This window comes from Prunus avium, chromosome 3 (genome assembly GCF_965620075.1).
Source record: "Prunus avium chromosome 3, drPruAviu1.hap1.1, whole genome shotgun sequence".
Taxonomy (NCBI): Eukaryota; Viridiplantae; Streptophyta; class Magnoliopsida; order Rosales; family Rosaceae; genus Prunus; species Prunus avium.
In genome coordinates this window covers 13,468,240-13,493,744 of record NC_142286.1, presented here as the reverse complement: position 1 = coordinate 13,493,744, position 25,505 = coordinate 13,468,240, and the positions used below count along the sequence as shown (strand labels likewise).

Sequence of the window (25,505 nt, the reverse complement as noted above, 5' to 3'; positions counted from 1 at the left end):
AGATCCAAACCCCAAATATATCTTCAAACATCTGTATGCTAATTGTGGAGGACCAAAATCGATAGCAACACAAGCATCTACCCTCCTTCATCAATGATTTTCACAAAAAATGGATTCTTGAACCCATCAACAATTCGTTGACCTTCTCTTGGAAACCAAAATCAAGGGAAAGTTGAAACTCAAATCAAAACCACAGGAAAACAAAATTTTCATTTGGATTTGATTTCCTTCTTGTTGTTTTCTTTGATGACGACACAGTTTTTATTTGGGTTTGGGTTGAGTTTTTGGTTCTTGAAATTCTTGATCTGGGTTTTTTCTCTTGGTGTTTTGGGGCAATGGAGAGAGAGAGATACAGGTGGGTACCGTGGGATGGGGTTTTTTTAGGTTACTTTTCTTTTTTTATTATTTATTTATTTTTTATATATTTTTGGTCACAATATTTAGAATTGGAACTAATTTTGTTACTTTAAAATTCTAGAATTTGCGGCAAAATAAGTAAAAATTTCATCATCACGTCCTTATTGGTCATTATACATACTAAAAGCACTTCTAATAAAAATTTACCAAACACTTCGACTCTTCACAGCACTTTTTCTAATATAGTTTACCAACCGCCTAGTTATTTTTTTTCACAGCTGTTTATTGTCACAGCACAGCAGAAGCAGTTTTTAAAAAAAGCACAGCAATACCAAACTAGCCCTAAAATCGATTTTTCACATTTTGATTTGGTGGGAATTTGATTTTCTAGTATTTTTATTTGAATTCAAATGGGAGGTACTTCCTTATTTACAGTGTAAACTTAAGTAAATGGTCATTTTACTTTTATTTATTTTTATATTACTCCATTTACTTAAATGTTGAAAATGGAAATAAGGTAATCTGTACAGCGCCACTGACTGGGCTAATATTGAAAATAAATTAAATATATAGGGTTTTTTTTTTCTTAAAAAACCACACTGGGCTACAGTCCAGTGTAGCCCTTAGTGTGGTTCCTCATAAGAAACCGACTGTAGGCTTGAGCATGTCATTCGGGTTTCTATTTCTGGTAATGCCATGGCTAACGATGTTCTTAATACTCTGATTTTTTTTTTGTGGCAGTCTCATGCTGGGAAGGTTGTTGAGAGGCATTTGTATGAGAAGAATAAGCATATCTTCCCTACTTCTAGATGGGAGGTGCTCTGACGTAGTACAGCCCCTAGGTATTAAATTAATCACTTAACAATCGAACAGAGAAGAATATAAGAGATTGAGGAGAAGAAATATAGATTTAAAAGACGAGACAAAGGGTAGAAACAGTAGAACAAAGAAGAATATCGGAGGTCGAGGAGAAGAAAATATAGATCGAAGGGACGAAATCAGATAGTTCTAGGAAAAGGTTTACTCAACATTCAAATCTCCATTTTAAAGAACTACATGGGGGTATTTATAGCAAACTAAAACCTAGACATAATAGGATAAAAATCCATTGTTTAAACAGAAATCCTAACCCAAATAAAATAGGAAACTTAAAACTAGAAATCTGGAAATCTGGAAAAGTAGAAATACTACTAAAACTTGGAAAACTAGAGAATCTAGGAAACTAACAAATACATTAAGAAACTAATAAATTTAGGTCCTACGCGTCCTGCATCATGCTCTCTCGGTCTCTCGCTGTCTCTGTCTCAATATATTTTTGTTATATATAATAGGTATATTTAATAAAAATTTCTAAGTAACCACATAGCGGTCCTTTCACGTGTCACTCCAGTCAGGCTTGATATTTTGTCATACTGATTGCCATTCAACTGAGGGTTTCTTGAAATATTAACTACAGTGCTCTTGAGTACACAATTTCTGTATATATTGCGTGACCAATGTCCGAGTATCACTTATAAATCCTTGTTTTTAAGTGGGATGATATATTGTGTGCACCAGCATGCGAGCTAAATAAGTTTGAGTAGGGTTGGGGTTTCAAAACTCTAACTTCTCTCTTTCAATGGGATGATTGCCTACCATCTTGGCTACTTCATCCGAGTATATAGAAGATGTTTATTATACTTAATAGCCAAAAACAAACATAGACTTGCAGGTGGTATTTGATGCTTGGAGATATGTGATGTTCGTTTTTTGGTTTTTGTTTTTATATGCATTATTTTGTTACTGTATCATTGTTGATTACTTAATCTCTTAAAGTAACTTACGATTTGCTAATTACTTAATTTATTAATATTGTTATTTTGTAATGATTGTTTTATAAATTTATATAAACTAAGGAATGAATTTTTTTAGATGATTTTATATACTAATCGGTGAATGAGATATGTGTGCGATCAAGTGTTTGAACCTCTTAGGAACTCTATGTGGTACTACGTTGTTTCTGGCATAAATAACTGTATTAAATCATTATACATTACTTTGGAGGTATATTCAATCAACTTTCAATAAGAATGGAGCAGTTTTTTAGTACGTACACAGTTGTTGGCGCATGGTATATTCACCTTAGAAGCGTATACATCTTTTATGCGTCGAAGTTTTCCGAATTCTTTAATCAAAATAGTTGATAATTGATTAAACAAACCTGACATGATGTGTCATTCAAAATTATGCTCCAAATTTTCCAATATCAATTTTTCCGTATTTTTAGGCCAATACTCAAACTCAAACACATTGGGTGCGACAACAATTTGACTATGTCAGCTAATCTCTACTGCATTAGGCATTTGTGCTGCTTATGAAGTGCAATTGTGTAATGATTCCTTCAGTTTTCTTTACTTACCCGTTTTGTCCATTTTAATGGCAGATATATGATCCAACGATGAAATGGGAGCGTTATACCATCCATGGGGACTGAGTACACATCACAAACATGGGAGACTACTTTTTTCACATGCTGGGCTCAACTTTTGTACCAGTATTCATGTATAAAGTACACTAGAGGGTTGAGATTCTGTTAGTGCAGTTAATTTTTTTCTTAACTTAGTGATCAACATACAGATCACAGGCAAAACAATTCTTTTAGCAGATTGTAGATGGCATCTGTTTTGCTCATCTATTTTGGGCTTGTAGTATAATAGAGGAATCTGCTATAAACATCATTCATTTACAACTAAATTTCTTTATGATTCTCCTCTGAAAAATGCATAGAAGCTGTTTTGCTCATCTAGCTACAAATCAGAGTCCCTGGGTAGACGGTAAACTATTTGTGCTTGAGATTGTTTGAGAAAACAAGAAATGGAAAAGAGAGAGAATCAGCAAGCAAATCTAACATATACACTAATCTCCCAAAAACAATGAAGCACAAGAGCGAAACAATAATCATATAACAGCGGTGTACAATTCAAGAAGAAGTCTGAGGAATTGCATAAGACTTCTCAATGGAAAACTTCAAATTCAATATAATAACAATGCCAAAGGCATAACATGAACAAAGACACACTTGCTTGTACAAAGTGTGCTTTCTAGATTTATAATGTTTTTCCCACTGCTTTTACCTTTCCTTTTCCTTTTGTGTTTATAAGTTTGGAAATAATATGATAAGTATGCGACAATTTTAATTATGTTATAAGTATCATCACTTATTCAATGAATAAATATAATGACTAAAAATTCAAAGAAACCTTTGTCTTTCGATCATAATAAGCCTAAATGAAAGTTTAGTAAATCTTTCTCGATAAAGTTAGTTGACTGGGATAAAGTTGTATCCCTTAGAAACCATACATGCACCTTTTGATGCATACGGTTCTATGTGGGTGTCACCGACTGGTGAAATGCTCCCTTTTATGTTAAGTATAAATTTAAATGAGCTAAAGAATACAGTTTTAATTGCTTGACCATAAAGCATTGTATATCATAGCGTTTCTTTTGTCCTTGTGTCTACAACTTTTGGTTGTAACGATTAAAAGGCTAAAGCATGTTATTTGAGAAAGAAAGTCCAATAAAGCCCAATGGACCTCTCCTTAAAATAGGATTGGTTGGTCCAAAGTGCCAAGTGTAAATTGATAAGTAATTGACACCACTCTTAACATGGACAAAAAAATCTCGTTAACCTCCAAATTCCAATGTTCTCACCTCCAAATTCCAATGTTCTCAAATGGTAAAAAAAAATCCTAAATTTTCCTCATGGGTAATCTACTCATGCAAATTTCAATAAGATAAAATTCAGTTCAAAATCTCCGAGTAAATTTTCAAACTTATTTCAAAGGATTTTAAACCCTTTTCAAATGTCTCAAAGACACAAATTCTCAATTAATGGGTCCTTTACTCATTAATTTCCAAATCTTTTGAACTATATTGGTTTGATTCGTTATGGTTACTAGGGATTCTAGATGCAATCGCAATCCTAAATCAATTCTTTGGTTTCTCCACCCAAGTTTACGAAAACACTTTTTCAAGCAAATCCACCTCAAATTTCTTTTTCAATAAGTCATTCACTCATTGTAATTCCTTAAATTATCAGTGGCTTGATTACTGAAACGGATACGTAGGCAACCTAGGATTCTACTTAAGACCAACCACAAAATCAAACACATTTTTTATTTATGTTTATTTCTTTTGTGGAATCAAAGGGTATTTCCTTATATGAAGGGATTGCAATTAAGAGACACTTTGTGTCGAATGAGACGAACCTAAAAATAATAATGCCCCATTACTTAGGTAGTGGTAGTGAAATTATGTTGGGTGACACATTTTACTTTAACGATGCCCTTATGTTATTTTAAATAAGAAGCCCATTGCGGTGATTTCTTCTAAGCCATTGTGGTGATTTTAAATAAGGAAGGAGGTGGTAACAACCAAGAATGGAAGGAGGTGGTGCAAGCACCCAAGCGAGAGCTCTACACATCTTCCGAAGGAGACACGAAAAATCGTGTTTGGGATTAGTCGCTACAGCCCAAGGGGGTCGATAGATCCAAGAGGGAGGTAGAGTCCTTGAAGAAGCCATATAGAAGGGAGGAATTTAAAGGGAGCTGGGAAATTTAAAAAAAGAAAGGAAGATAACAGAGATGGAGTGAAGAGGAAGATGGAAGATGGATGGTAACATAGATGGAATGAAGAGGAAGATGGAAGATGGAAATTGGAAAATGAAAGGCGTATCAGGGGGGAGGGAAGGAGGGGTAGTGACCACCTCCCCCCTTGCTGTATATCCCTTGATCCTCACCAAAACAGAAATTCATTATCAATGTATGCGTCCAACTTGTCAAATCAAGCAGATCCGTGCGCACGTCACGTGAGATCCTGGGATAGTTACAAACAACGGCATATTAACGAAACATTGGTGATCACCAGGGAGGCAATTATCTGTAAATGAAACCCTAGCAAAACCCTAACCATGAAATTGCCATTGACAACCACCATGAGCGAAGAAGCCATGAAGGTGGACCAACCTCAGCCACCGAGGACCGAAGCCCTCCAAACCCTAACCGAAGGTCCTCTCTCCTCGTCGATATCCAAGCTCTCAGGCTCATCGCGAGGCATACCTTCCAACCTAGACTTCTATTTCTACCGCAACTTCGACGAATTCAAGGCACCGATCGAACAAATCACAGAACAGTCGCAGTCAATGCTCGGCTCCGTTGGCTCTTCGGCGCCTATTTGGGGCAAAAAGATGGCTGTACCCCAAGACTTGGACCACGAGTACGATTGGCTGGTTAACGTCAACGACGAGGTGCTCGAGAGGTTTGACTCGTCGGTGGAGGAGTTCAAGAGAATCAGGAATGAGGCAGAGGAGCCCAAGCGGCCGATGATTGCGGATTTTGACTCGGAAAATGTGTTTGAATTGGTCTGTGGGAAGAAGAAGAAGAAGGGGCCCAGTGGCTCGGCGAGTGCCAATGGTGATTCGACTCAGGTCTCGAGCGTGAAGGTGGCTACCAAGGACAAGAAGACTGTGGGGACGAAGCCCAAGGTACCGTTTCATATACCGACAATTCGGAGGCCTCAGGAGGAGTTCAACATTTATTTTAATAATTCAAACCAGCCGTTTGAGCATGCTTGGTTGCAGAGAAGTGAGGACGATCAGCGTTTTCTTCATCCCCTTGTAAGTCATTAATTGATGTTTTTAGTCTGTTCAAACATTATGGTGTTTTCTGTGCCCATGGAGCCAGTGGTGTAGGAATTCTTTATGATTCTTTACTGCAATTAAATTCTTTGAATTGGAAAATAAAACATGATTTGTGTTGGTAGATGTGCCATTACTCAATATGGTTTTGAAAATGGTTACATTTTTTAGAATACATGTCAAATCATTTTGGGGCTATTCTGTCAAAAAATGGGTCTTGAGAGAAAGATGTATTTTTGACAGTGTGGGAAGCTATACACTAATGGGGTGCCCTGCACCAAGTTTATCATGTTATGTTCCCTTCCCTTAATGTTTAAAGTCATGAGGGAGGATGGATGGAGTGTTGGGAACTATATGCAGGCTTTACCAATATAAATTTGAGTTACAAATATTTCCGACATTTCTCTATCCTAAGGGGTTTTCCAAAGGCATGGCTGGTCTAAAAATGATAACTGAGTGAAAAATTTGGAATTTACCATTTTCCATCTATAAAATATCCTTTATTTATTATTTACATGGTACTGCTCGAGGCAAGAACTCTGGGCCTGCCATTTATTTCATTTTCTAGAGTGTGTTCTCCATCTTCTTCAATCTGACACACCATTACAAGCGTCTTTTAAATCAAGACAAAAAACTTTTATGTGTCCGTAGAGGAGTGTATAAACACATTTATTCAACCAAATAGTATTCCTTCTATAATTACTCAAGACCACCAGTTGTAGACTCATGACTTAGCTAAGAAAGCTCATGTACCTTTTTTTGTTACAAACACAAACGTACATTAGCTAACAGACGGCGAAACAAATCTGGCCTGAATAAAAACACCTGGAAAGCCAATAGCTGTCTGTATGGAAAGGAGTATACATTGATAATTTTTGAAGCTCTTAGTTTGTTATTTAGTTAGGTTTTGTTATTGCAAAATGGCAAAAGAAGCATTGAGTTGCACACTAGATGCTAGTTTGTCCATTCTTTTTGTTAACTTTTATTCTAGTTTCACTACATGGTTATCTTCTTCTGACCATGGATTTGTTGAGCATTATTAAATTTTTATGTTCTTTTCGACATAGTTGTATGGAATAGTGTGTTTGAAGTTTTTTGTCATTTGATGTATTAATCTGAACTACTTTTTTGGTTGCATGAAGTGATAGATTTTATATTTTATTTATGCTCATTGGATAATGGAACTTTATCTTTACCTTGCATAATTAGGTTTGCTTGCTAAAATTAAAATACCTGTTTTCCCTTTCATCTTCTAATTTTTGTTTTCTTGAATGAATATAGGAGAAGCTTTCTGTTCTGGATTTTGTTGACACTGACGTTGGGGATGTTGAGCCTGTAAAACCACCCTCATTAGAGTCTACACCATTCAAGCTCGTGGAGGAGGTCAAAGATCTGAAAGAGCTGGCAGCTAAGCTGCGTGGTGTTAATGAATTTGCGGTAAAATTGGACTGCAATGATTTAATTTTTATTGTCAGTCGATTTGAATTTCATGGTCATTTACACTATATTAATTTTATCATCATTGCTAGATTGTATATCAAAGTCATTAATGTTTGGGGAAGTTTGTTGCACTTGCAGTTACCGTGATAATCATGAGTGCAATGATTTAATTTTTATTGTCAGTCGATCTGAATTTCATGGTCATTTACACTATATTAATTTTATCATCATTGCTAGATTGTATATCAAAGTCATTAATGTTTGGGGAAGTTTGTTGCAATTATAGTCATAGGCACTAGCATACAAATTATACTTGCAACAGCAATACAATCTCAAAATCTGGGGGTGTGATGTGACAAAGTTCAAAAATGAAGGTCCATTTTGAGAATCACCCCAAACCTCGATGGTGTGATAAAATGTAGTTAGCCCTTTTTTGTGTCCACATGCAATTTGGAAAGTTGTAAAGACCACAGATCTAAATGTAATAACTATTTGTTTCTTTCCCTTCAACTTTTATTTATTTATTTATTTTATATGTATTGTTAGGGACTTTTCTTTCATAAAAGTTTGCTCTTTAATAACATAAGATATATATATATATATATATGCACATATATATTCTTTGGCTGTTCTTTAAGTTTTGCATGAAGTTACTTTCATTTAGCCTTTTCCCTTCGATCTCTGTAATATTGCTTCTAAGGTGTGTGACAAAACTGAGTTTCCACAATGTATTCACTGGTACCTGCCATGAAATTGCTTAAGTTGGCATCTCAATATTGTGGTTACTTCATTTACTTTAGACATTTCAATGTGGCATTCATTTCCATGCATTTTAAACCTCTATCCTTTGCTGTGTAGGTTGATTTGGAACACAATCAATATCGATCCTTTCAAGGAATGACTTGCTTGATGCAAATTTGTACTAGAACTGAAGATTTTATAGTAGATACTTTGAAGCTTAGAATTCTTGTTGGTCCATATCTTAGGGAAGTTTTCAAGGACCCTGCCAAGAGAAAGGTTTGTATCATGCTCATATGCATTTCTCAGTTCGTAACATATCAGCTAATTTTTTTTCTGATAAAATTTATAATTCATTAGGTGATGCATGGAGCAGATCGAGATATCATGTGGCTCCAACGTGATTTTGGCATTTATATCTGCAATTTGTTTGATACTAACCAGGTGATTTACTTTGAAACCACTGAACAAATGGATTCACTTATCATGTAAAGGAATACTTAATTCTGTTTCCTTAATTTGGAAAAAGTATCATAGCTGTACTATTTTTTTCTATAATTTAGCCCTTTTACTCAAAATATATTTTAATCTTCATAATGTGCTGCTAACCAAGGACAATGGGGTTGTCTTAATCTTCAGGCCTCAAGGGTATTGAAAATGGAGAGAAATAGTTTGGAATATCTTTTACATCAGTTATGTGGTGTTACTGCTAACAAAGAGTAAGTGTTTTATTTTTACTTTAATTTCTTCAATCTTCTAAGTGTTCTAAATACTTGTTATTATTTATATTTTCAAAAAATTTGCTTGTTGCTGCCTTGACTGTCACCTATTTCTCCAGCTCATATTTTTCAAGCTTGACTAGTGAACTCTTTGCAGATACCAGAATGCAGATTGGAGATTACGCCCTCTTCCTGAGGAGATGGTCAGGTAAAAATGTGGATTATGGCATATGTTTACTGGGTAATATAGCTAGTATTAGTTTAGTCAATTATATATTACAAGTCTGTAAATCATTGTTCTTTCTCAATTTTGTTCAATGCAACTTTAACTTTCTGCCTTTATATATGAGAGTGATTTGAAACTGAAAATTCCAAAATCTAGTTAGGTGGTTTCTTCCTAATATCATTTTAATATACTTTGCTTGGTGTTTGATGTTAAAATGTTTGTCCCAGTTACGACTGATTGATTGTTAAGGATAATATGGCTTGTGGATAGCAGTTAGTTTTATGATTAAGATTGCCTCCAAATTGAAAAAATTGGATTGGACAACTTATTACACGAAGTCTGCACACATGGACGTTCCAACCAATAAAAACCCTAATGAACCTAAAAAAAGGATAAAGGCCCAGCAGAAATGACTTGTTTTTCGAGACCCCGTTATAAGATCTATCCATATACGTTAAGGTCCTCAACTCATACTATAACAAGATCCCGCTTTAGAAATTTTAAATTTCTTTTATTCTTATGTATTTATTTTATTTTTGCCTTTTTTTTGGGACCATTCTTTTTAGATTACTTTGAGGTGATGAAGTTTAAGGTCCCCAATTACCTAAAGCAGTTTTGTTATCTTGACAGATATGCCAGAGAAGATACACACTATCTGTTGCACATGTATGATTTAATGAGAACAATGTTATGTTTGATGCCAAAGGAATCAGAAAACTTGGACACTCCTTTAGTAGAGGTATAGCACATATGAGGATCCCATGCTTCTCTCTACTCTCATGGAATTATATGTTTTTAATCTTTTGTGTTATACACATTCTTAATGCTTTTATGTATTGTAAACTTTTGTAGCTAACTGCTAGTTTTGATTTATGGCTTATGGATGAGTATACTTTTAATTTCCATTAGAGTGCTCATTGTTCCTGCAAGACTGTGACTTGTTCCCAAGTCATTGTTTTGCTTTTATATGAGTGCAATTTCATTATTTAATTTGCATACTTTTGGTGGTTAATGCAATGATCCTTGTTGTTCCATTTCTAGCGTTGAAGTTGACCATATGGGATGTTGAAATTCTATTTTTATTCCTTTTTCTGAATGCTTGTGGGATCTGGTCAAATTTGATTTAATGTCTATGCGTGGACGTTTATGAGCTCTGTGAAAATGCTCATGAAATGCATCAGCGATGTCTCACCAAAGATTAACAAGTAATCAAGAAAGCCACCCTGTTAATTAATTGTTCATTCCAATGTATTTGTTGAGGAGATGATTTATGGCATCATGTAATTTTTGATAATTTGTGGTCGTGTGAAGGTTGAAATATTCTGCTAGATGTTGTCTTTGGTTGTCTTAGCACTCTATTACCTTGCATTGTAGTTACGAATGATCTAAAGTCTAAGGGAAAGATAGCAGAGGGTTATTTTTGAAGCGTCTTTTGGGTCCATCTAGTGGAGCTATTAAAATTTTTGTATTGTTTTCATCAAGTGTTATTAGTTTGGAATAATTTTTCTGCAGGTGTGGTTATTTTTTTTTCTCTGTAGCTGATTTGATCTAGGCCTTAGCCAATTGGCTTGTGGTTCTGATGATGGAATGGCATATTTGTTTCTTTTTAAAAGGAAATTTGTTTCTTTTTAAAAGGAAATTTGTTTGATCTTTTAAGATTAAAAAGATGGCGTTCTTAGTGCTTTTTCTAGTCCCTTGAGCGAAAAAAGTATGTTAAAATTGAGTTGTTTATAACATATGCAGATGGATGATTGTTCGAGTTGGTGTTTTTATTATTTGTGTAGGTAACCCTTCTAGTATGATTTGAGCTGAGTATTCTTTCATATGAAGTAAATATGTCTTCATGGTAAATTAGTTGATACAGCTTAGAAAATGGTTCTTTAAATTACATTATCTTGTATATATATATACACACACACACACATTGTTTTCCATTTATTAATTTTATTGAAGACCCTTTAAAAAAAATTTCCTGACAGGTTTACAAGCGGAGTTATGATATATGCATGCATCTGTATGAGAAAGAGCTTTGGACAGAAAATTCCTATCTCCATATATATGGGTGTGTTTCTCTATTTCAGGTTAAAAGGCTAGCATACTGTGTACCTTATTTATTTTCTTTGTTTATCTTATCTTATCTTTTTTTTTTTTTTTTTGGGGTTTTGTCTTGGATGGTAGATCACCTGTGAATTCCCTTCTTTCCTTTCATTTTCTTCTGGGATGGTAGATCACCTCTGAATTCCAGCGAGTTTACATCTTTTCCAGTTGCTATTGCCCAAACCCTCCACCACCCTATCCCCTGGATCCCATTATCAAACGTTCAAAACTGGGGTAAGCCAATAAAGCCCAAGTCGCTGTCTCTTCCTTATCCCCGTTACAATTTTTTAATCCAAACAGATCAAAAATACCTAAACTAGAAACAGAAATCTTGTTGCTTAACATCCAACATCAAGTTGTGTGGTACCACCTTCAAAAATTAAACCTTTACCAACCCAGTTAACAAAACCATATCTGTAAAACGCCAAAACAATGTAATATGTTATGTGCGTCCTCTTCAGGTCCACAACTCGGACCTAAACTGCCATACAGTGAAAAACTTTTTCAATCAAATTAATTGATTACCATTAATTGGTTGAGGTTTTTGCGAGAAAATTGAACCGTTAGACCAGATTGAAACTGAAAACCTACTAGAGATTAATATGTGTGAGTAGATGATTACTGGATCTGTCAGGGAGGGAAGTTTGCAGTTCTAACTCCGTCAGGAGTACCCTATGGGTCTTGAGCCTTCAAGTAAAATTGGTGACATGACCTTTATCCAACTACGTGTGGTAATTGAGGGAGTATAATATATGAAAATGACAGGAGTCCGGTTCTTTTACCATAAAAATCGCCTTAGCATTTAGCATCTCTATCTTCATTCCTTCCCATAAGGGAGCTTATTTGAGGGACACATTTGTAGGGCCCCCTTTTTGTTGTACTTCAATGATCCGAACCGTCTAGTTTTAGGTCTTCTCTCAAAGATCATCGCTGCAAAACTTGCTCAAACTCAATACCATTTAACCACTCAATTACTTGGCTCTAATTTTAATGTTTTCTTGAAACACTGCATTCTTCTATTTTTTGGTCACAACTAAGATGTTTTCTTGGTTTCCAGTTTGTCTAATTGTTTTTTCAAGGATGATCTTTAAATGAAATTTGATTTTGTATCATTGAACCCGTAGGGGACCTCACAAGGTTAGTGAATGCCCTTGGTTAACCAAAATGTTCAACAGAAGAATTTAATTTGAAAAAGCTAAAATAATAAAAAAGGAAAAAAAAAATGTCACATGGGGGAGGGTGCCAACTGGCTAGTATATATTATAACATATTATAATGACTAAGATATATTCTTTTCTGTTTTGATCCAGGTTGCAAGGTGCTGGTTTCAATGCTCAGCAGCTTGCAATTGTTTCCGTAAGTTGCCTTCTTATTTTCTTCTTTGTATCATTCAAATTTTAACATTTGTTGATTCACTTGAACTGTAAAACACTGAAGATACCCCCTCTGCTATTCCAATACGATTTTCATTGTGTGGTACCCCTGATCCGTTTATCATTAATGATTTTTCATGTAGGAAGACTAGTTTAAATGTTAAAATGATTGCATGAAGGAGAATTGTTAAATGCTTTGTCACATTCATTTGCATTAATCTGTTGTTTCCTTATTGAGTAATGTAATATCTACTATATTTTACGAGAGGCACTTGTATTCTTAAGTAATGTGTAGATGTGTAATATTAATGGTTGTATGCTACTAATTCTAGATGTACTTTAAAAATAATTTTTCAGGGTCTTTGTGAGTGGCGGGATGTTGTTGCTCGTTTTGAGGATGAAAGTACTGGCTATATATTACCAAACAAAACTCTTCTTGAAATTGGTAATGGGAAACTTGCACAAAGTTGCATCTCAATATGTCTCTCTTTTTTCAACATGTTTAAACGGTAGACATTCAACTCATTTATTTATTTATTTATTGGTAATAGCTAAACAGATGCCTGTCACTACTAGCAAGTTAAAGCGATTGGTGAAATCAAAGCACCCGTACATTGAGCACAATCTTGCTTCTGTGGTTAGTATCATTGGGCTTTCTATGCAAAATGCTGCTTTTTTAGAGCCTGCGGTCGAACATCTGAAATTGGGACGTGTGGGTATGGTAAGGCCTTATGTTTAGTAGTCTGATGATCATGGTGACTGGGCATCGTTGTTTGCTTTTCTCTATTAGGCTTGCATTCATTGGTGACCCGTATATTTTTGGATCATAGGACAAGCCATCCCTCCTATGGGGTGAGATGGATAAAAAATTATGACTATTGCAGATATTGGATTGCATTGACTATGTTATCATGATGACTGCGGTTTTTAGGAAAGATTGGTGGGGGAGGAAGAAAACTTTGTAAGGAATTCAGCTGCAAAGTTAATAACTGAAGCACTTTAAAGTCATTAAATATACTTTACCAAATGATTAGCTATAAATTATGCTTTGTTAAATACTTCATGCCAAATTCCTTGTGCTGAACTGTTGAATCTGATTAGAACTGGGAAATTAAACTGTGCATTTTCATAAATTTTATTAAAAATAAAAAATAAAACATTTGTATTCCATTGTCAGTTAATAATCTGCATTGGTTTTTTTCAATTGACCTTTGAGATCATGGGGCTACCAATTTGTGGCATTCCATGAAAAGAAATAAATGTTTACAAAGATATACTGGCTCTATGGGTCCTGTGCAATTCAGGTTGCTAAGTGCTGCAAAATACATATTCCTCCTCTTGTCTAAACTGTAATTGAATAATATATTATTGGTGAAAATTTTTACATGTTATTTAATGTAATCTTCTTTAGTAACCTGTACTTTGCTAACTCGTTTGCTACATGATTTTCTTTATAGAACAAGGAAGACAAGTTGGAGCAAATTAGGTCGTCAATGAACTTTCCTTTCCCCTCATTTACGGGAAGCAGTGAGCAATCAAAGCCAATCATCAAAGCACCAGCTACAAGTTCCGAAATTCCCCACTCTGAAGGGCCTCTCTCTGATTTGTCCTCGAGCTTCCAAAATTGTTTTCAGTCACGTAAGCGAAACAGGAAACCCAGAGAAGTGAAGAAATCCCTAGAATCCTGTGGTTTGCAGGTGAAGCCTTTTGACTATGAAGCAGCAAAGAGAGGGGTCATTTTTGGAGCTAAGTCAGTTAAAGATGCCGGAGCTGGGGAAAGGTGTAAGGAGCCTGAATTCAGGAGGGAAGAAAAAATCTTTAGGCGGTATAGTCTCAAATGATGATGGGTCAAAAGAACTAGCACAAGGTGGACGACGACAAGCTTTTCCAGCAAGTGGAAATAGAATTGCAACGTTTCGTTAAGTTTCGGGCATAGATTTGTTCTGTATTACACAAGTGACAGAATGTTTTTAGTTGTCAAAAGAAATGGAATGAAATTGAAAGAAGAAAAAGAAAATTATAAGTGTCTTTAAAGAGCTTCAATTTTCAGAATGGTGAGAACGGGGTTAATAGGAGGTTATTTGGTAAAGCTGCCTAAAATTGACCGTAAAATATTCAACTCTCCAAATTATGAAATTAATATTTTTAGGGTTCATCTAATTCTAATCTGCGTAAAACACGGGTTAAATTAAGTTATGCCAGTTCACTATAATTCTAGAACCGCAAGAGGCAAAAGTCCGAACTTTTTGCACCTGCTAGAGTCCAATTACAATATATAGCGGTATTACCACTCGTGAAGAGCATGAAACTTGAAAGTTACATCTGAACCTTCCTCTTTCCAATTACAATATATAGCGGTATTACCACTCGTGAAGAGCATGAAACTTGAAAGTTACATCTGAACCTTCCTCTTTCTCCAATACAACGTATCATTAAATGCATTTTTTTTTCTATTTGATTTAATGTGGGTATAATTAGAAAATTATACAAACTTCGTTTTCCATTTCTACTCAAATCAAAACAAACATGGGAAAGGAAACAAAATGAAATCTCCCGGTTACTTTCCCAACATTACCAAACGTGGGAAATGAATCTTTCATTCCCATTCCTTAGGAAATGACATGGGAAGTGATTTCCCCTCAAATCCATTCCGTGAACCAAACGAGGCCTCAGGAACATCTATGGAGTGCAATCGTGAACTGTCTATTGCAGAAACCACAATCGCTCTGGTTAGAAAGTCAAACTCAAACAGGCGCACAACTCATCTATTCACCCAATCGCCTCATCCTTGAACGCACGGTAGACCGTGCTGGCACGCCTGTGCATAACCGCACCGCACCAAAGAAGGACGACCTGTGTTGACACAGATCCTCTCGGCCCAGAGCACCAGGCCGTGAGATTTGCGGACCAACACCGTCTAATTGTACAAAACCACGGCGGTTATTTATTCAAAAACCACGTCGGTTTTTTAGTTATAGGGACGTTAAAATAAGATTCCACGTCGTAATTTGCCGATGTCTATTTCTTATACGACGTATAATATTTAGTAATAACCACGTCGGTTTGTTCAATTAGCGACGTATAATATTTATTTACCACATCATGAAGTTCAAATTACCGTCGTATTTATTCAATTTATATGTCTGCCTTCTCTGTCAACCACCGTCTTAATTTTTATTGCTTTTTAAGATTTATTTATTTTTTTAATTTTGGTAGCCTACGCTCTAACACTTTGCTAATATCTTTCTTAATATCTTCTGAAGTACTGTAAGACATTTCAAACCTTCAGTAAAGAGAAAAGAAAAATCAATTAGATCAAAATTAAACCCCGTCTCCAAAACAACTAAACAAGGAAATAAGGAACACAAAAAGAAATACAAATAAGGGAAACGTCTATTGCATTTCTGCATAGACTGGGAACACTACCACTTATCTCTTATTTTTCTGACATTTTCTCAGCAGCCAAAAACAAACAATAAGAAAACCACAAAAGATCATCAAACAGAAACATGTATGTGAACCATAATCTCTTTGCTACATTCTCCCTTTTCTTTCTTGCCTTCTCCTTTCTTGCACTTAGCTTTTCTTGTCTTGAACACTTCTCTTTTATTTCTTTGTCAAAGGGGGAACAAAAACCTTTTCTGTTGGCTGCCCACTTACAGAAGTAATCACAAGCTCAAATACCCCTTTCGAGAAAGTAGCAGCAAAACCCACTTCCAAGACAATTAATTTTTATTGCTTCCAAGAAAAATCACGACGGCTTATATAGAAAACCTTCGTCACATGAAAATTAAAATGAGATTCCAAGAGGTATGGAATCTTACCAGTGAGATCTTTGGATCTTGATCATAATTGAACCACCAAAGTGACGTCGGAAGGAGTTGTTGAATTTGAAGGCCCCAAATTCCCCTTCAAATGGTTTCTAGTGACACTTTAGCTTCTATCCAATTGAAATCTGAAATGTATAAGAAGCTAAAGTGTCCACATTTGCTTTCAGAAAGACAATTTTTTAGAAGTTGATGATGTGTGCGTGTTTGTCTCCAAAGAGGTGAGACAGAGCCAAGGGCAAGATGAAGTTGGAACCCTAATTGAAAACTGAAAGTTAAAGAACGCGCAAAAAAATCATATTTATACAAATTATCTTCAATATCCACGTCGGTTCTATTACATGTAGCGACGTCAAATTGAAATAATAGACGTCCGTGGGTAATAATTGGAGACGTATAAATATAAATAACCACGTCATTTTCGTAAACTAAGGCCATTGACTTTTAAAACCGACAACGCCGGTTATGCATAAAATGAAGACGTGGTAACATGTAATACCCTATACCAGTAATCAATCATACCTATGTGGCCCAAATAAATAGCCATGCAGTCTATTTCAGTTAAAGACATCTTGTCTTTATCCACATAATCAAAGTACGTAACATTTCCATCTAAATAGTACTTGTGTATTAGTCTTCCACCATGGTGCATTCGGATGCTAAATAAGCAATCATCGTCTGCATACATAGATGATCCAACATTAGGGTACTGTTAAACCTTGCATGGATTTATAGACATACACAGAAACCACCAACTACACAATAACCACTAACAAAAATCCAAGAAAACACTTTTACAATGCAGTTTACTATATCACCACGTTTTGAATTATTCAATACAGTAAAGTCACTTTCCAGACCAAAAGCCAAACACCCACATGGGCTACAGTCGGACCACAAACCAACTTTACTTACATAAAAGCCACTGACAACAACCAGAAAACCCCAAATATGCGAATTGGGAAACCCTTATCCCCAAAACTTTGAACTCAGAAGCCTAACCCAAAAAAAAACCCCATATTCAAACCCTGTTCCCCAAATATGCGACCTTTTAAACCATTTCCCCACAAAATCGAACTCAGAACCCTAACCCCCAAATAAATCAATATTAAAACCCTAATATCCAAATATGTCAACTTGGAAACCTTTATCTACAAAAAAAAATTCAAATCAAACCTCAATCCCCACATACCATAAACTGGGTCGTCCTCTCCAGGTGGTCGTGGCTCCCAACTCATCGTAGCCTTCTCTCAATCGACTCTGTGTCGTCGTCCTCTCCAACGATTGAACGAAATCAAGTGGAAGATTTGCAAGTGTGGAAGATTTTTTTCGTTATCTGGTTCTGGTGCGTGATTTTGGTTTACGAGTTGGAGGGTGTTGGAGGGCGTGAGGGCGTGAGGGCGGGAGAGCCAAAAATGGAAGTACGAAAATGCCCTTGGAAGGACTTCGAAACTAGCAAAAAGTGGGCCTCACAAGTGCCAGATCAGCAGCTAACCGAACAAATGACGCAAATGCTAACGGTGGAATCGGATTGTAAAAAATTTACAAGCTCGGGGTATGCGATTGTAAAAATTAAAAATACGGGGACTAACATGCCTTAACGGTGTAAGTACAGGGTACTAAACTGTAATTTACCCTTGAATATAATAGTGTTTCATTGCTGGTCTTTTCACTTTATTATATATATGATTTTATAGTGTGTGAGATGGATAAGTCATGGATGCATGCGGATAGAAGATCGAAGGCATATGAGTTAGGGGTGGAAGGATTTTTGAATTTTGCTGTAGAAAATCTTGGAAATACAACTCATATTCATTGTCCATGTGTTAAATGTGGGAATATTCGATTGTTTGGGGTTGGAATTATAAGGGAACACTTATACTTTAATGGAATTGACCAAAGCAATAAGATTTGGACATGGCACGGAGAACCTTGGGAATGGACTACTAATGCTAGTAGAAATGTGGAAGAAGATAAGCAAAGTAGGTTCAGTTTTCTTTCTGAAGAATTAGGGATGGATGCTAATGATTTAGGCGATATTGGATATGATCCTTATGAGTTTGCCAATGTGATTGGGGATGGAGATCAACCCTTATACCCTGGTTGCAGTAAGTACATGAAGTTGTCGGCTTTGGTGAAGTTATATAATTTGAAAGCAAAACATGAGATGAGTGATGTTTGTTTTACAAAATTATTGATACTTCAAGGAGATTTGCTTCCAGAAGGAAATACGGTTGGAGTGCCTTCTTGAAGCAAAACATGGGATGAGTGATGTTTGTTTTACAGAATTACTGAGCAGTATATAGCTGAAGAAGCTGTAGAGTTTTGTACCGAGCATTTATCTGATGTTAGTACGGTTGGAGTGCCTTCAAGCCAGAAGATGGGAGTTTCAAAGCCATTATCAGGTTGCACAGAGAGCTTAGTTGATCTGGACTTGTTGAACCAGGCACATCTATATGTCTTGGAGAATACGGAGGAAGTCCTACCTTATATCGAGTACATATGAGTAATTTTTCATATGTAGCCATTTTAAATATTATTATTCCTTATGTTTATCTTATATACAAGGGACTGTAATGCTTGATTTTTTCTTCTCAATTGTAGGGAACAACATATGATCCACATCAAGGCCACTTATCCAAAATTTAGAAAGAGAACAAAGTGGCTACAAGATAAGCACAATAGCACTTTCATTCAATGGCTACGCTTTAAGGTATATATGTTATTGAATGACATATTGAACTTTCAATTTTCTTTCTTTCTATATGTTAGATTGAATTAAGATATATTATTAATTTGCAGGTTCAAAGTGAACTTAATGGAGAAGAGAATAATGGCGTATCAGAAAATTTGAGGTGGCTAGCAGCTAGTCCAAGCATGGCAATGCCATCATATAGGAGCTATCTTATTCATGGTGTTAAATTTAACCCCAAGGCACAAGATGATGTGCGAACTGTCCAAAATAGTGGAGTTTATTTACTTGCACATACTATGCAAGTTGCTAGTGCCAAGGATAAAAACCCTATTGTCTCCAATATGGGTTTTTATGGGGTTATTCAAGAAATTTGGGACCTTGACTACCAAAAGTTTAGAATCCCAGTCTTGAGGTGTGATTGGATAGATAACACTTCGGGCCTTGTAGTCAACGAACTTGGATTTACCCTTGTAGATATGAGTAAAATTGGACATAGGAATGACCAATTTGTTATGGCTTCTCAAGTCAAACAAGTATTTTATGTTGACGACCCAATGCATCGTGGTTGGCCGGTAGTGTTATCAATGCCTAAAAGAGAATATAATGATGTTATTGGTGATGATGTGCTAGGTGATATTAGAATTGAGTGTGAGCCATTTACTAGAGGGATACCAAATGTTGACACATTTGATGACCTAGTGGGTGAGTTTGGGAGTGAGAATATTAGAGATGGGTGTGAAGATATATGGATTGATTGATTGTTGTAATGTATGACATTATAGTTATGCAGTTAATTGTATGACATTAATTAATAGCTCTATATATCATTTTAATTCTGATCACATTTTCATCATGCAAGTTTTGGGCACGACAAATCAAAAATTTAAAATACTGGATTAAAGGTGGGAAATAAGACGGTCCAGTTAAAAACCTGGAAAAACAGACGTCTAAAATAAAATCAACGTCGTGGAAAGAAAATGCAAAAGACCATAAAGAAATAAAAATCGTCATCTGAAAACGAAAACACGTCGGTTTGTTAAAAATTAAATCACAAGCGGGTGTAATAAACATCAATGACGGCCTACAAAACAACGCACGACGTATATTTCACTATAACACGACGTTGCAGTACTCCAACCGACGAATTTGTAAAACACTACTTCCACGATTAAAATCTACCGTCGTCTAAGGAAGAAATAAAGACATCTCTGTTCTATTAACTGCCGTGTGTTTGTGCCTAATAAATCTCGGCCACGAGGGCCGACCGAGGGAACTCTCTCTCAACCTTAGCACCTACCCAAGAAAGACAAAAGTGGCAGGGTGGCGTTCGTTTTTCGCAACCAAGATAAGGAGGGAACTCCCACGGCCTCGGCATTTAAGGCCGAGGTCGAATAGAGCGATTACTCCTCAAACCAATGGCCGAGGTAAAAGGTCGAGCAACGTCGCCACGTGGCGTCAGGGTCCTACGCTCCATTTAATGAAGTAGTGCCTCTGATCACAGTAGAAAACCCATGATTCACGTAAGGGCATTAATGAGCCAAGAAAAGGGGGAAGTGATTGGAGTCAAGGTGATGGAAATCAGGGTGTTTAGGCGCAAACGTCCTTACCACTTGAAGGGTTAGTTCACCAACCATCAGAACAAAGCATTAAATGCGTCCCCACGGCCAAAGGCAGGACCTACGATCAGGGCGGCGGCCGGGATTTATGGGGTCACACCACCATGCTTCACGATCCCAAATGCCGATTTGACCACCCACTTGCTCTAATAAGGCCCATCATGTAGATTTTCAGCCTCGATTACTCCTCCAAGAGCTCCTCCTATAAGTACCAAGCTCAAACTACATTCCAAGGGTTCAAACACCAAACCAAAAGCCTCCCACGGAGTAAATTATATTTTCCTGTCTTTCATTTCCTGTAATGCACTTTCAATACCTTTACTTGTTTTCCTAGGAGTAGTGATAGATTGTAAGGAAAATCCATTCATCGATATATCATACAACCCTTGATCTTCAAGGCGCCGGAGCACCATCTCTGTTACTTTTTCATCCACCCCATATATCATACGACCGTCGCTCTCTGAGCAACGCGCCGGAGCACCGCCCAAAACCCACCATCAACACCACCACCAAACGGCCTTGTAGCTCAAGCCGTGAACCTGACGGCCGAGATCAGTTCTTCTCTCGGCCACAATCGTTTGATTATGAGTCGAACTCAAATAGGCGCACCACTTAACCATTCACCCAAACACATCACCCTCTCAACGCACGGTAGACCGTGCTGGCACGCCCGCGCACAAACGCATCGCATCCAAAAGAAGGACGTCACGTGTTAATGCACATCCCCTCGCCCCGGACCACCAGGCCGTGAGATTTGCACAGCCCAACACCGTGATAGATTTTCTACACGTCGGTTATTCTAAAACATCTGAAGTCTCAAAGAATACATACGTCAAGGAGGGTAACACAAGCGACTTTTAAAAACCCAACCACGTCAATATGTATTAGAAACCACCATGGTAGAGAATTACAACATCATACGATTGAATCCTCGTGACGTAGTGAAGAATTAACCACGTCCTCTATTTTACAAAAACCGACGTTCAAAATATAATCCACGTCATTTCTTTTTACGGCGGTATTCAGTAATATTGTGTCATTTTAAAATATTCAGACGTCTGCTTTGTAGAAAAAGAGTCGTATAACTCTGTCCAAGGGACTTCTTTGTATAAGTCAAACGACGATTCTCTTAAGAGATGAACGTGGAATATTTTTAAAAAGGCCTTTTTCTCTACAGTCCGACGTGGATAATCATATAAGCGACGTTTTTCCACCTGTATGTCGTGGTTACACCATTTTACGTTCGGGCTTGTGTGATTAATGACATGTAATATGATTTAAATGGCTGCTCTTTTGTATATACGTCATTTTTTACAAGTTAAACGTCGGTTTGTTTATTTAGTTAACGTAGGGTATGTTAACCACGACGGTTTCTAGTTTATACAAATCTTTTTTCCTTCAATTAGGGACGTGGATAATTATCTGTACGGCTATTCCTTTGTGAATATTGACATGTAATATTCTTTAAACGTCTGTTCTTTTGTGTTTGTGTCATCTTTTATTAGTTAAACGTCTGAGTTTTAATAAAACCGTCGTCTAATGTTGTCGAAGGTTTCATTTTACGATATAATTAATCAAAAATAACATTAATAACTAGGCAAAAAGTTACTTTGTTGGGTCTATGTGGTTTATCACTTTTACCACTAAGGTCCATGTTGTTTCAATTTGACCATTATTACCCTTGTGGCTTTGAATTTAAGCAATTCATGAACGTCTCCAATTTGTGTCAAACTCGAGTAACTACCGTTACTTGTTAAGGGGAATTTCGGTCCAGAAACAGATGCTGGAAATAGAAGAAAGGGAGGGGCATTTCCCTCCCCATTCCCACCTTCCCACCAAGTTGCCTAGCCACCTCTCTCATCACGACCACCACCAACCCTCCTCCTCCTCCCCCACCACATTTAAAATTATTGAACAACAACCATTGCAAAATATTACAACCTTCCATAACATTAGAGAATCCAAAATTTGCGGTGACACAAACTTGGAATTTGCCAAACCCATGAAAATCCCCCAAAACTAATATTTGTTGTACTGTGATATGAACAAAGAACTGAGATTTATCAAAAAAAAAAAAAAAAAAAATTTACCAAACAAATAAAATTCGCCAAGCACGTGAAATTTCACCGAACAAATCAATAGAAAATAGAAATTGGGTGGTTGTTGTTTCTCTATAACTTTCCTGAGAAAATTGCAGAACGAAAAGAAAATTAAGAAAAAAAGGAAAGTTTAGAGAGGAATTGAAAAGAGAGAAGAAAATGGAGATGTGAAGGTTGTTGGGGGAGTGGAATCTAATGGTAAGTTCCCATTGGGCTTCTGGAAGGGTGGTTGTGGCTTCTACTTTGGGCAGAGAGATGGCGGTGGCAGATTTGTGTTGGGTTGGGGAGGGTGGTGGTGCGGAGGATTTCTCTCTCCCTTCTCTTTCTTTCCTTTTTCCTTTTTCTTTTTTTTATCTTTCTTGTTTTGGACCGAGATGCTCCTCAACAAGTAACCGCAATTACTCTAATTTGACAACAAAATTGGAGAATGTTCTTGAATTGCACCACATGGCCGAAAATGATCAAATTGAAACCACAAGACTTTAGTAGTAAAAGTGATAAACCACAGGGATCAAAAATGAGGTTTTGCCTAATATAGAAAAGGAGTTTGAGAAATCTGAACAGTTGCCAAATGACGAAGAGAGAACTAGATAGTTAGAAGAGGTCGTGTTGATTACTGGTTCTAAGCAAAGAGATAAAAGTCCCCAAATAACAAGAATTAACTCCAACATGTTCCCAAGAATTTCTAGAGCAGCTCCCAAATTGACAAACTTGCATTTAATACAATACTAAATAAACAAGGTAACATTAATTTCGCTGAACAATATTATACAATACACCACATGCTGCCAACATAACATATTAAGCAGGTGTGCTTCATTATAAATCAAGGATAAACCTCAATGAGAGACCTTAAACCCAAACATGGAGTAATCTTACAGTGGCTGAAACCTGCGTCTGAAAAGAGCTTAGCCCATTCTTTCTTATTCCTTTCTTTTCCTGTAGTCATAACCATCATCAGCATATCGAAGAAAAGTTGTGTTTCCCCAGATTCCTTATCTGTATTCTTGTTCTCCACCGTCATATCTACGATAATCACCTTGCCTTTCTTGCCCTCTCTTGTAATTGCCTCTTTACATCGCTCAAGTATTTTCACGCATTCTTCATCACTCCAGTCATGCAATATCCACTGTTTGTCATGCAAAATCACCAAACAAAATCATCAATACTAAGACAATTATCAAATTACTTATGGACCCAATTTGATTTATACTTTAAAGTCCAATTGGAAAGCATACTCTGCTTCACATTTATTGTATTGATCTACAAATGGAAATCTGTATTTAACAATATAATATCACTAAGGATGAGATGATTTACCATCAAAAAAATAGCATCGGCCGCAGGAACAGCGTCAAACATGTCCCCTGCAACATATTCCAAGTTCTTACTCCCTTTTAGGTCAGCAACTACATGAGGGAGAGTAAGTACAGTGCATTTCATATGAGGGAATGCATCAGCAATGGACTTGGCCACGGTTCCTGTCCCACCGCCGATGTCAACCAACGAATCCACTCCTTGAAACACCCTCTTGCACTCATCAATCACCAAGCTTGAGATCAACCGGGCATCGCTAGCCATGGCGTCATTGAAAAAATGCGCAAGAGATGGGTCCTGGTTCCCATAATCCCAAAATGTCATCCCATGCACCACGTGAAATGGCGTAGGATTGTCATTTTGGAACCAAGTGGTCAAAGACTGCCATGGATCGGTTAAGATGGGATTGAGCATGGCAAGTAAGAAGGGCCTTGCGCTCATGGGATTGTCTTTCAGCAGGAGCGCGGAGGCGTCTGTTAGTACATAACCTTGTTCGCCCCCACTCAGACTTTCTTGAGCAAAGAAGCCGGAGTGGACTAAGATTCGCATGAGGCGTGGGATGAAATGAGCTTTTGTTGGGGAAATTGGTAGTGCGGAGACAAGCTCGGAAAGAGTCATGGGTTGGCCATGTTTTTGAATGACATCTAGGATTCCTAATTGAACTGCACATTTGAGGGACATAGAATTTATGAAGCTGAAAATGTGGTTCCAAATGTGGGCTTGTGCTTGGAGTAGCTCATGACTTGCTCTCACTTCACTACCCATGCCTTGCTATTTGTCTGCCGCGCAAATCTCACGGCCTGGAGTTCCGGGCCGAGGGGATGTGCGTTAACACGCGGTTTCCTGCTTTTGGGTACGGTGCGGTTGTGCGCGGGCGTGCCAGCACGGTCTACCGTGCGTCGATGTGTTGATGAGTGTTGGATGAATAAGTGGTGCGCCTGTTTGAACTCGTCTTCCTAATCAAACGATTGTAGCCGAGAGAGGAACTGGTCTCGGCTGTTAGGTTCACGGCCTGAACTACAAGGCCGTTGAGTGATGGTGTTGGTGGTGGGTTTTGGGCGGTGCTCCGGCGCGCTGCTCAGGGAGCGACGGTCGTGTGATATATGGGGTGAGTGAACGAACAACAAGGATGGTGCTCCGGCGCCTTGAAAATCAAGGGTCGTATGATATATTGATGAATGGATTTTCCTTACAATCTAACACTACTCCTAGGAAAGCAAGTAAAGATATTGAAAGTGCATTACAGGAAAAAATAAGTTGCTCCGTGGGAGGCTTTGTTTTGGTGTTGAACCTTTTGAATGTAGCTCGAGTCTTGTATTTATAGGAA

At 37.1% G+C, this 25,505-nt stretch overlaps 1 protein-coding gene and 1 pseudogene across 2 annotated transcripts; one reads left to right on the top strand and one right to left on the bottom strand.

Moving 5' to 3' along the window:
* Positions 1-4,734: 4,734 nt before the first annotated feature.
* Positions 4,735-14,658, top strand: LOC110769177 (protein RRP6-like 2; annotated as a pseudogene). The gene is made up of 12 exons (XR_015834568.1): positions 4,735-6,010; positions 7,313-7,468; positions 8,330-8,488; positions 8,570-8,653; positions 8,849-8,928; positions 9,086-9,136; positions 9,785-9,893; positions 11,134-11,216; positions 12,562-12,607; positions 12,982-13,069; positions 13,176-13,345; positions 14,082-14,658. The product of XR_015834568.1 is annotated as a protein RRP6-like 2 (transcript).
* Positions 14,659-23,687: 9,029 nt separating this feature from the next.
* Positions 23,688-24,944, bottom strand: LOC110769180 (putative O-methyltransferase 3). Its single transcript, XM_021973110.2, has 2 exons — positions 24,182-24,944; positions 23,688-23,990 (listed from the first exon to the last, which is right to left on the bottom strand). Exons 1-2 carry the CDS (start codon positions 24,941-24,943, stop codon positions 23,688-23,690), a joined length of 1,065 nt encoding a protein of 354 aa, XP_021828802.2. The 5' UTR covers position 24,944.
* Between the last annotated feature and the right edge of the window lie 561 nt (positions 24,945-25,505).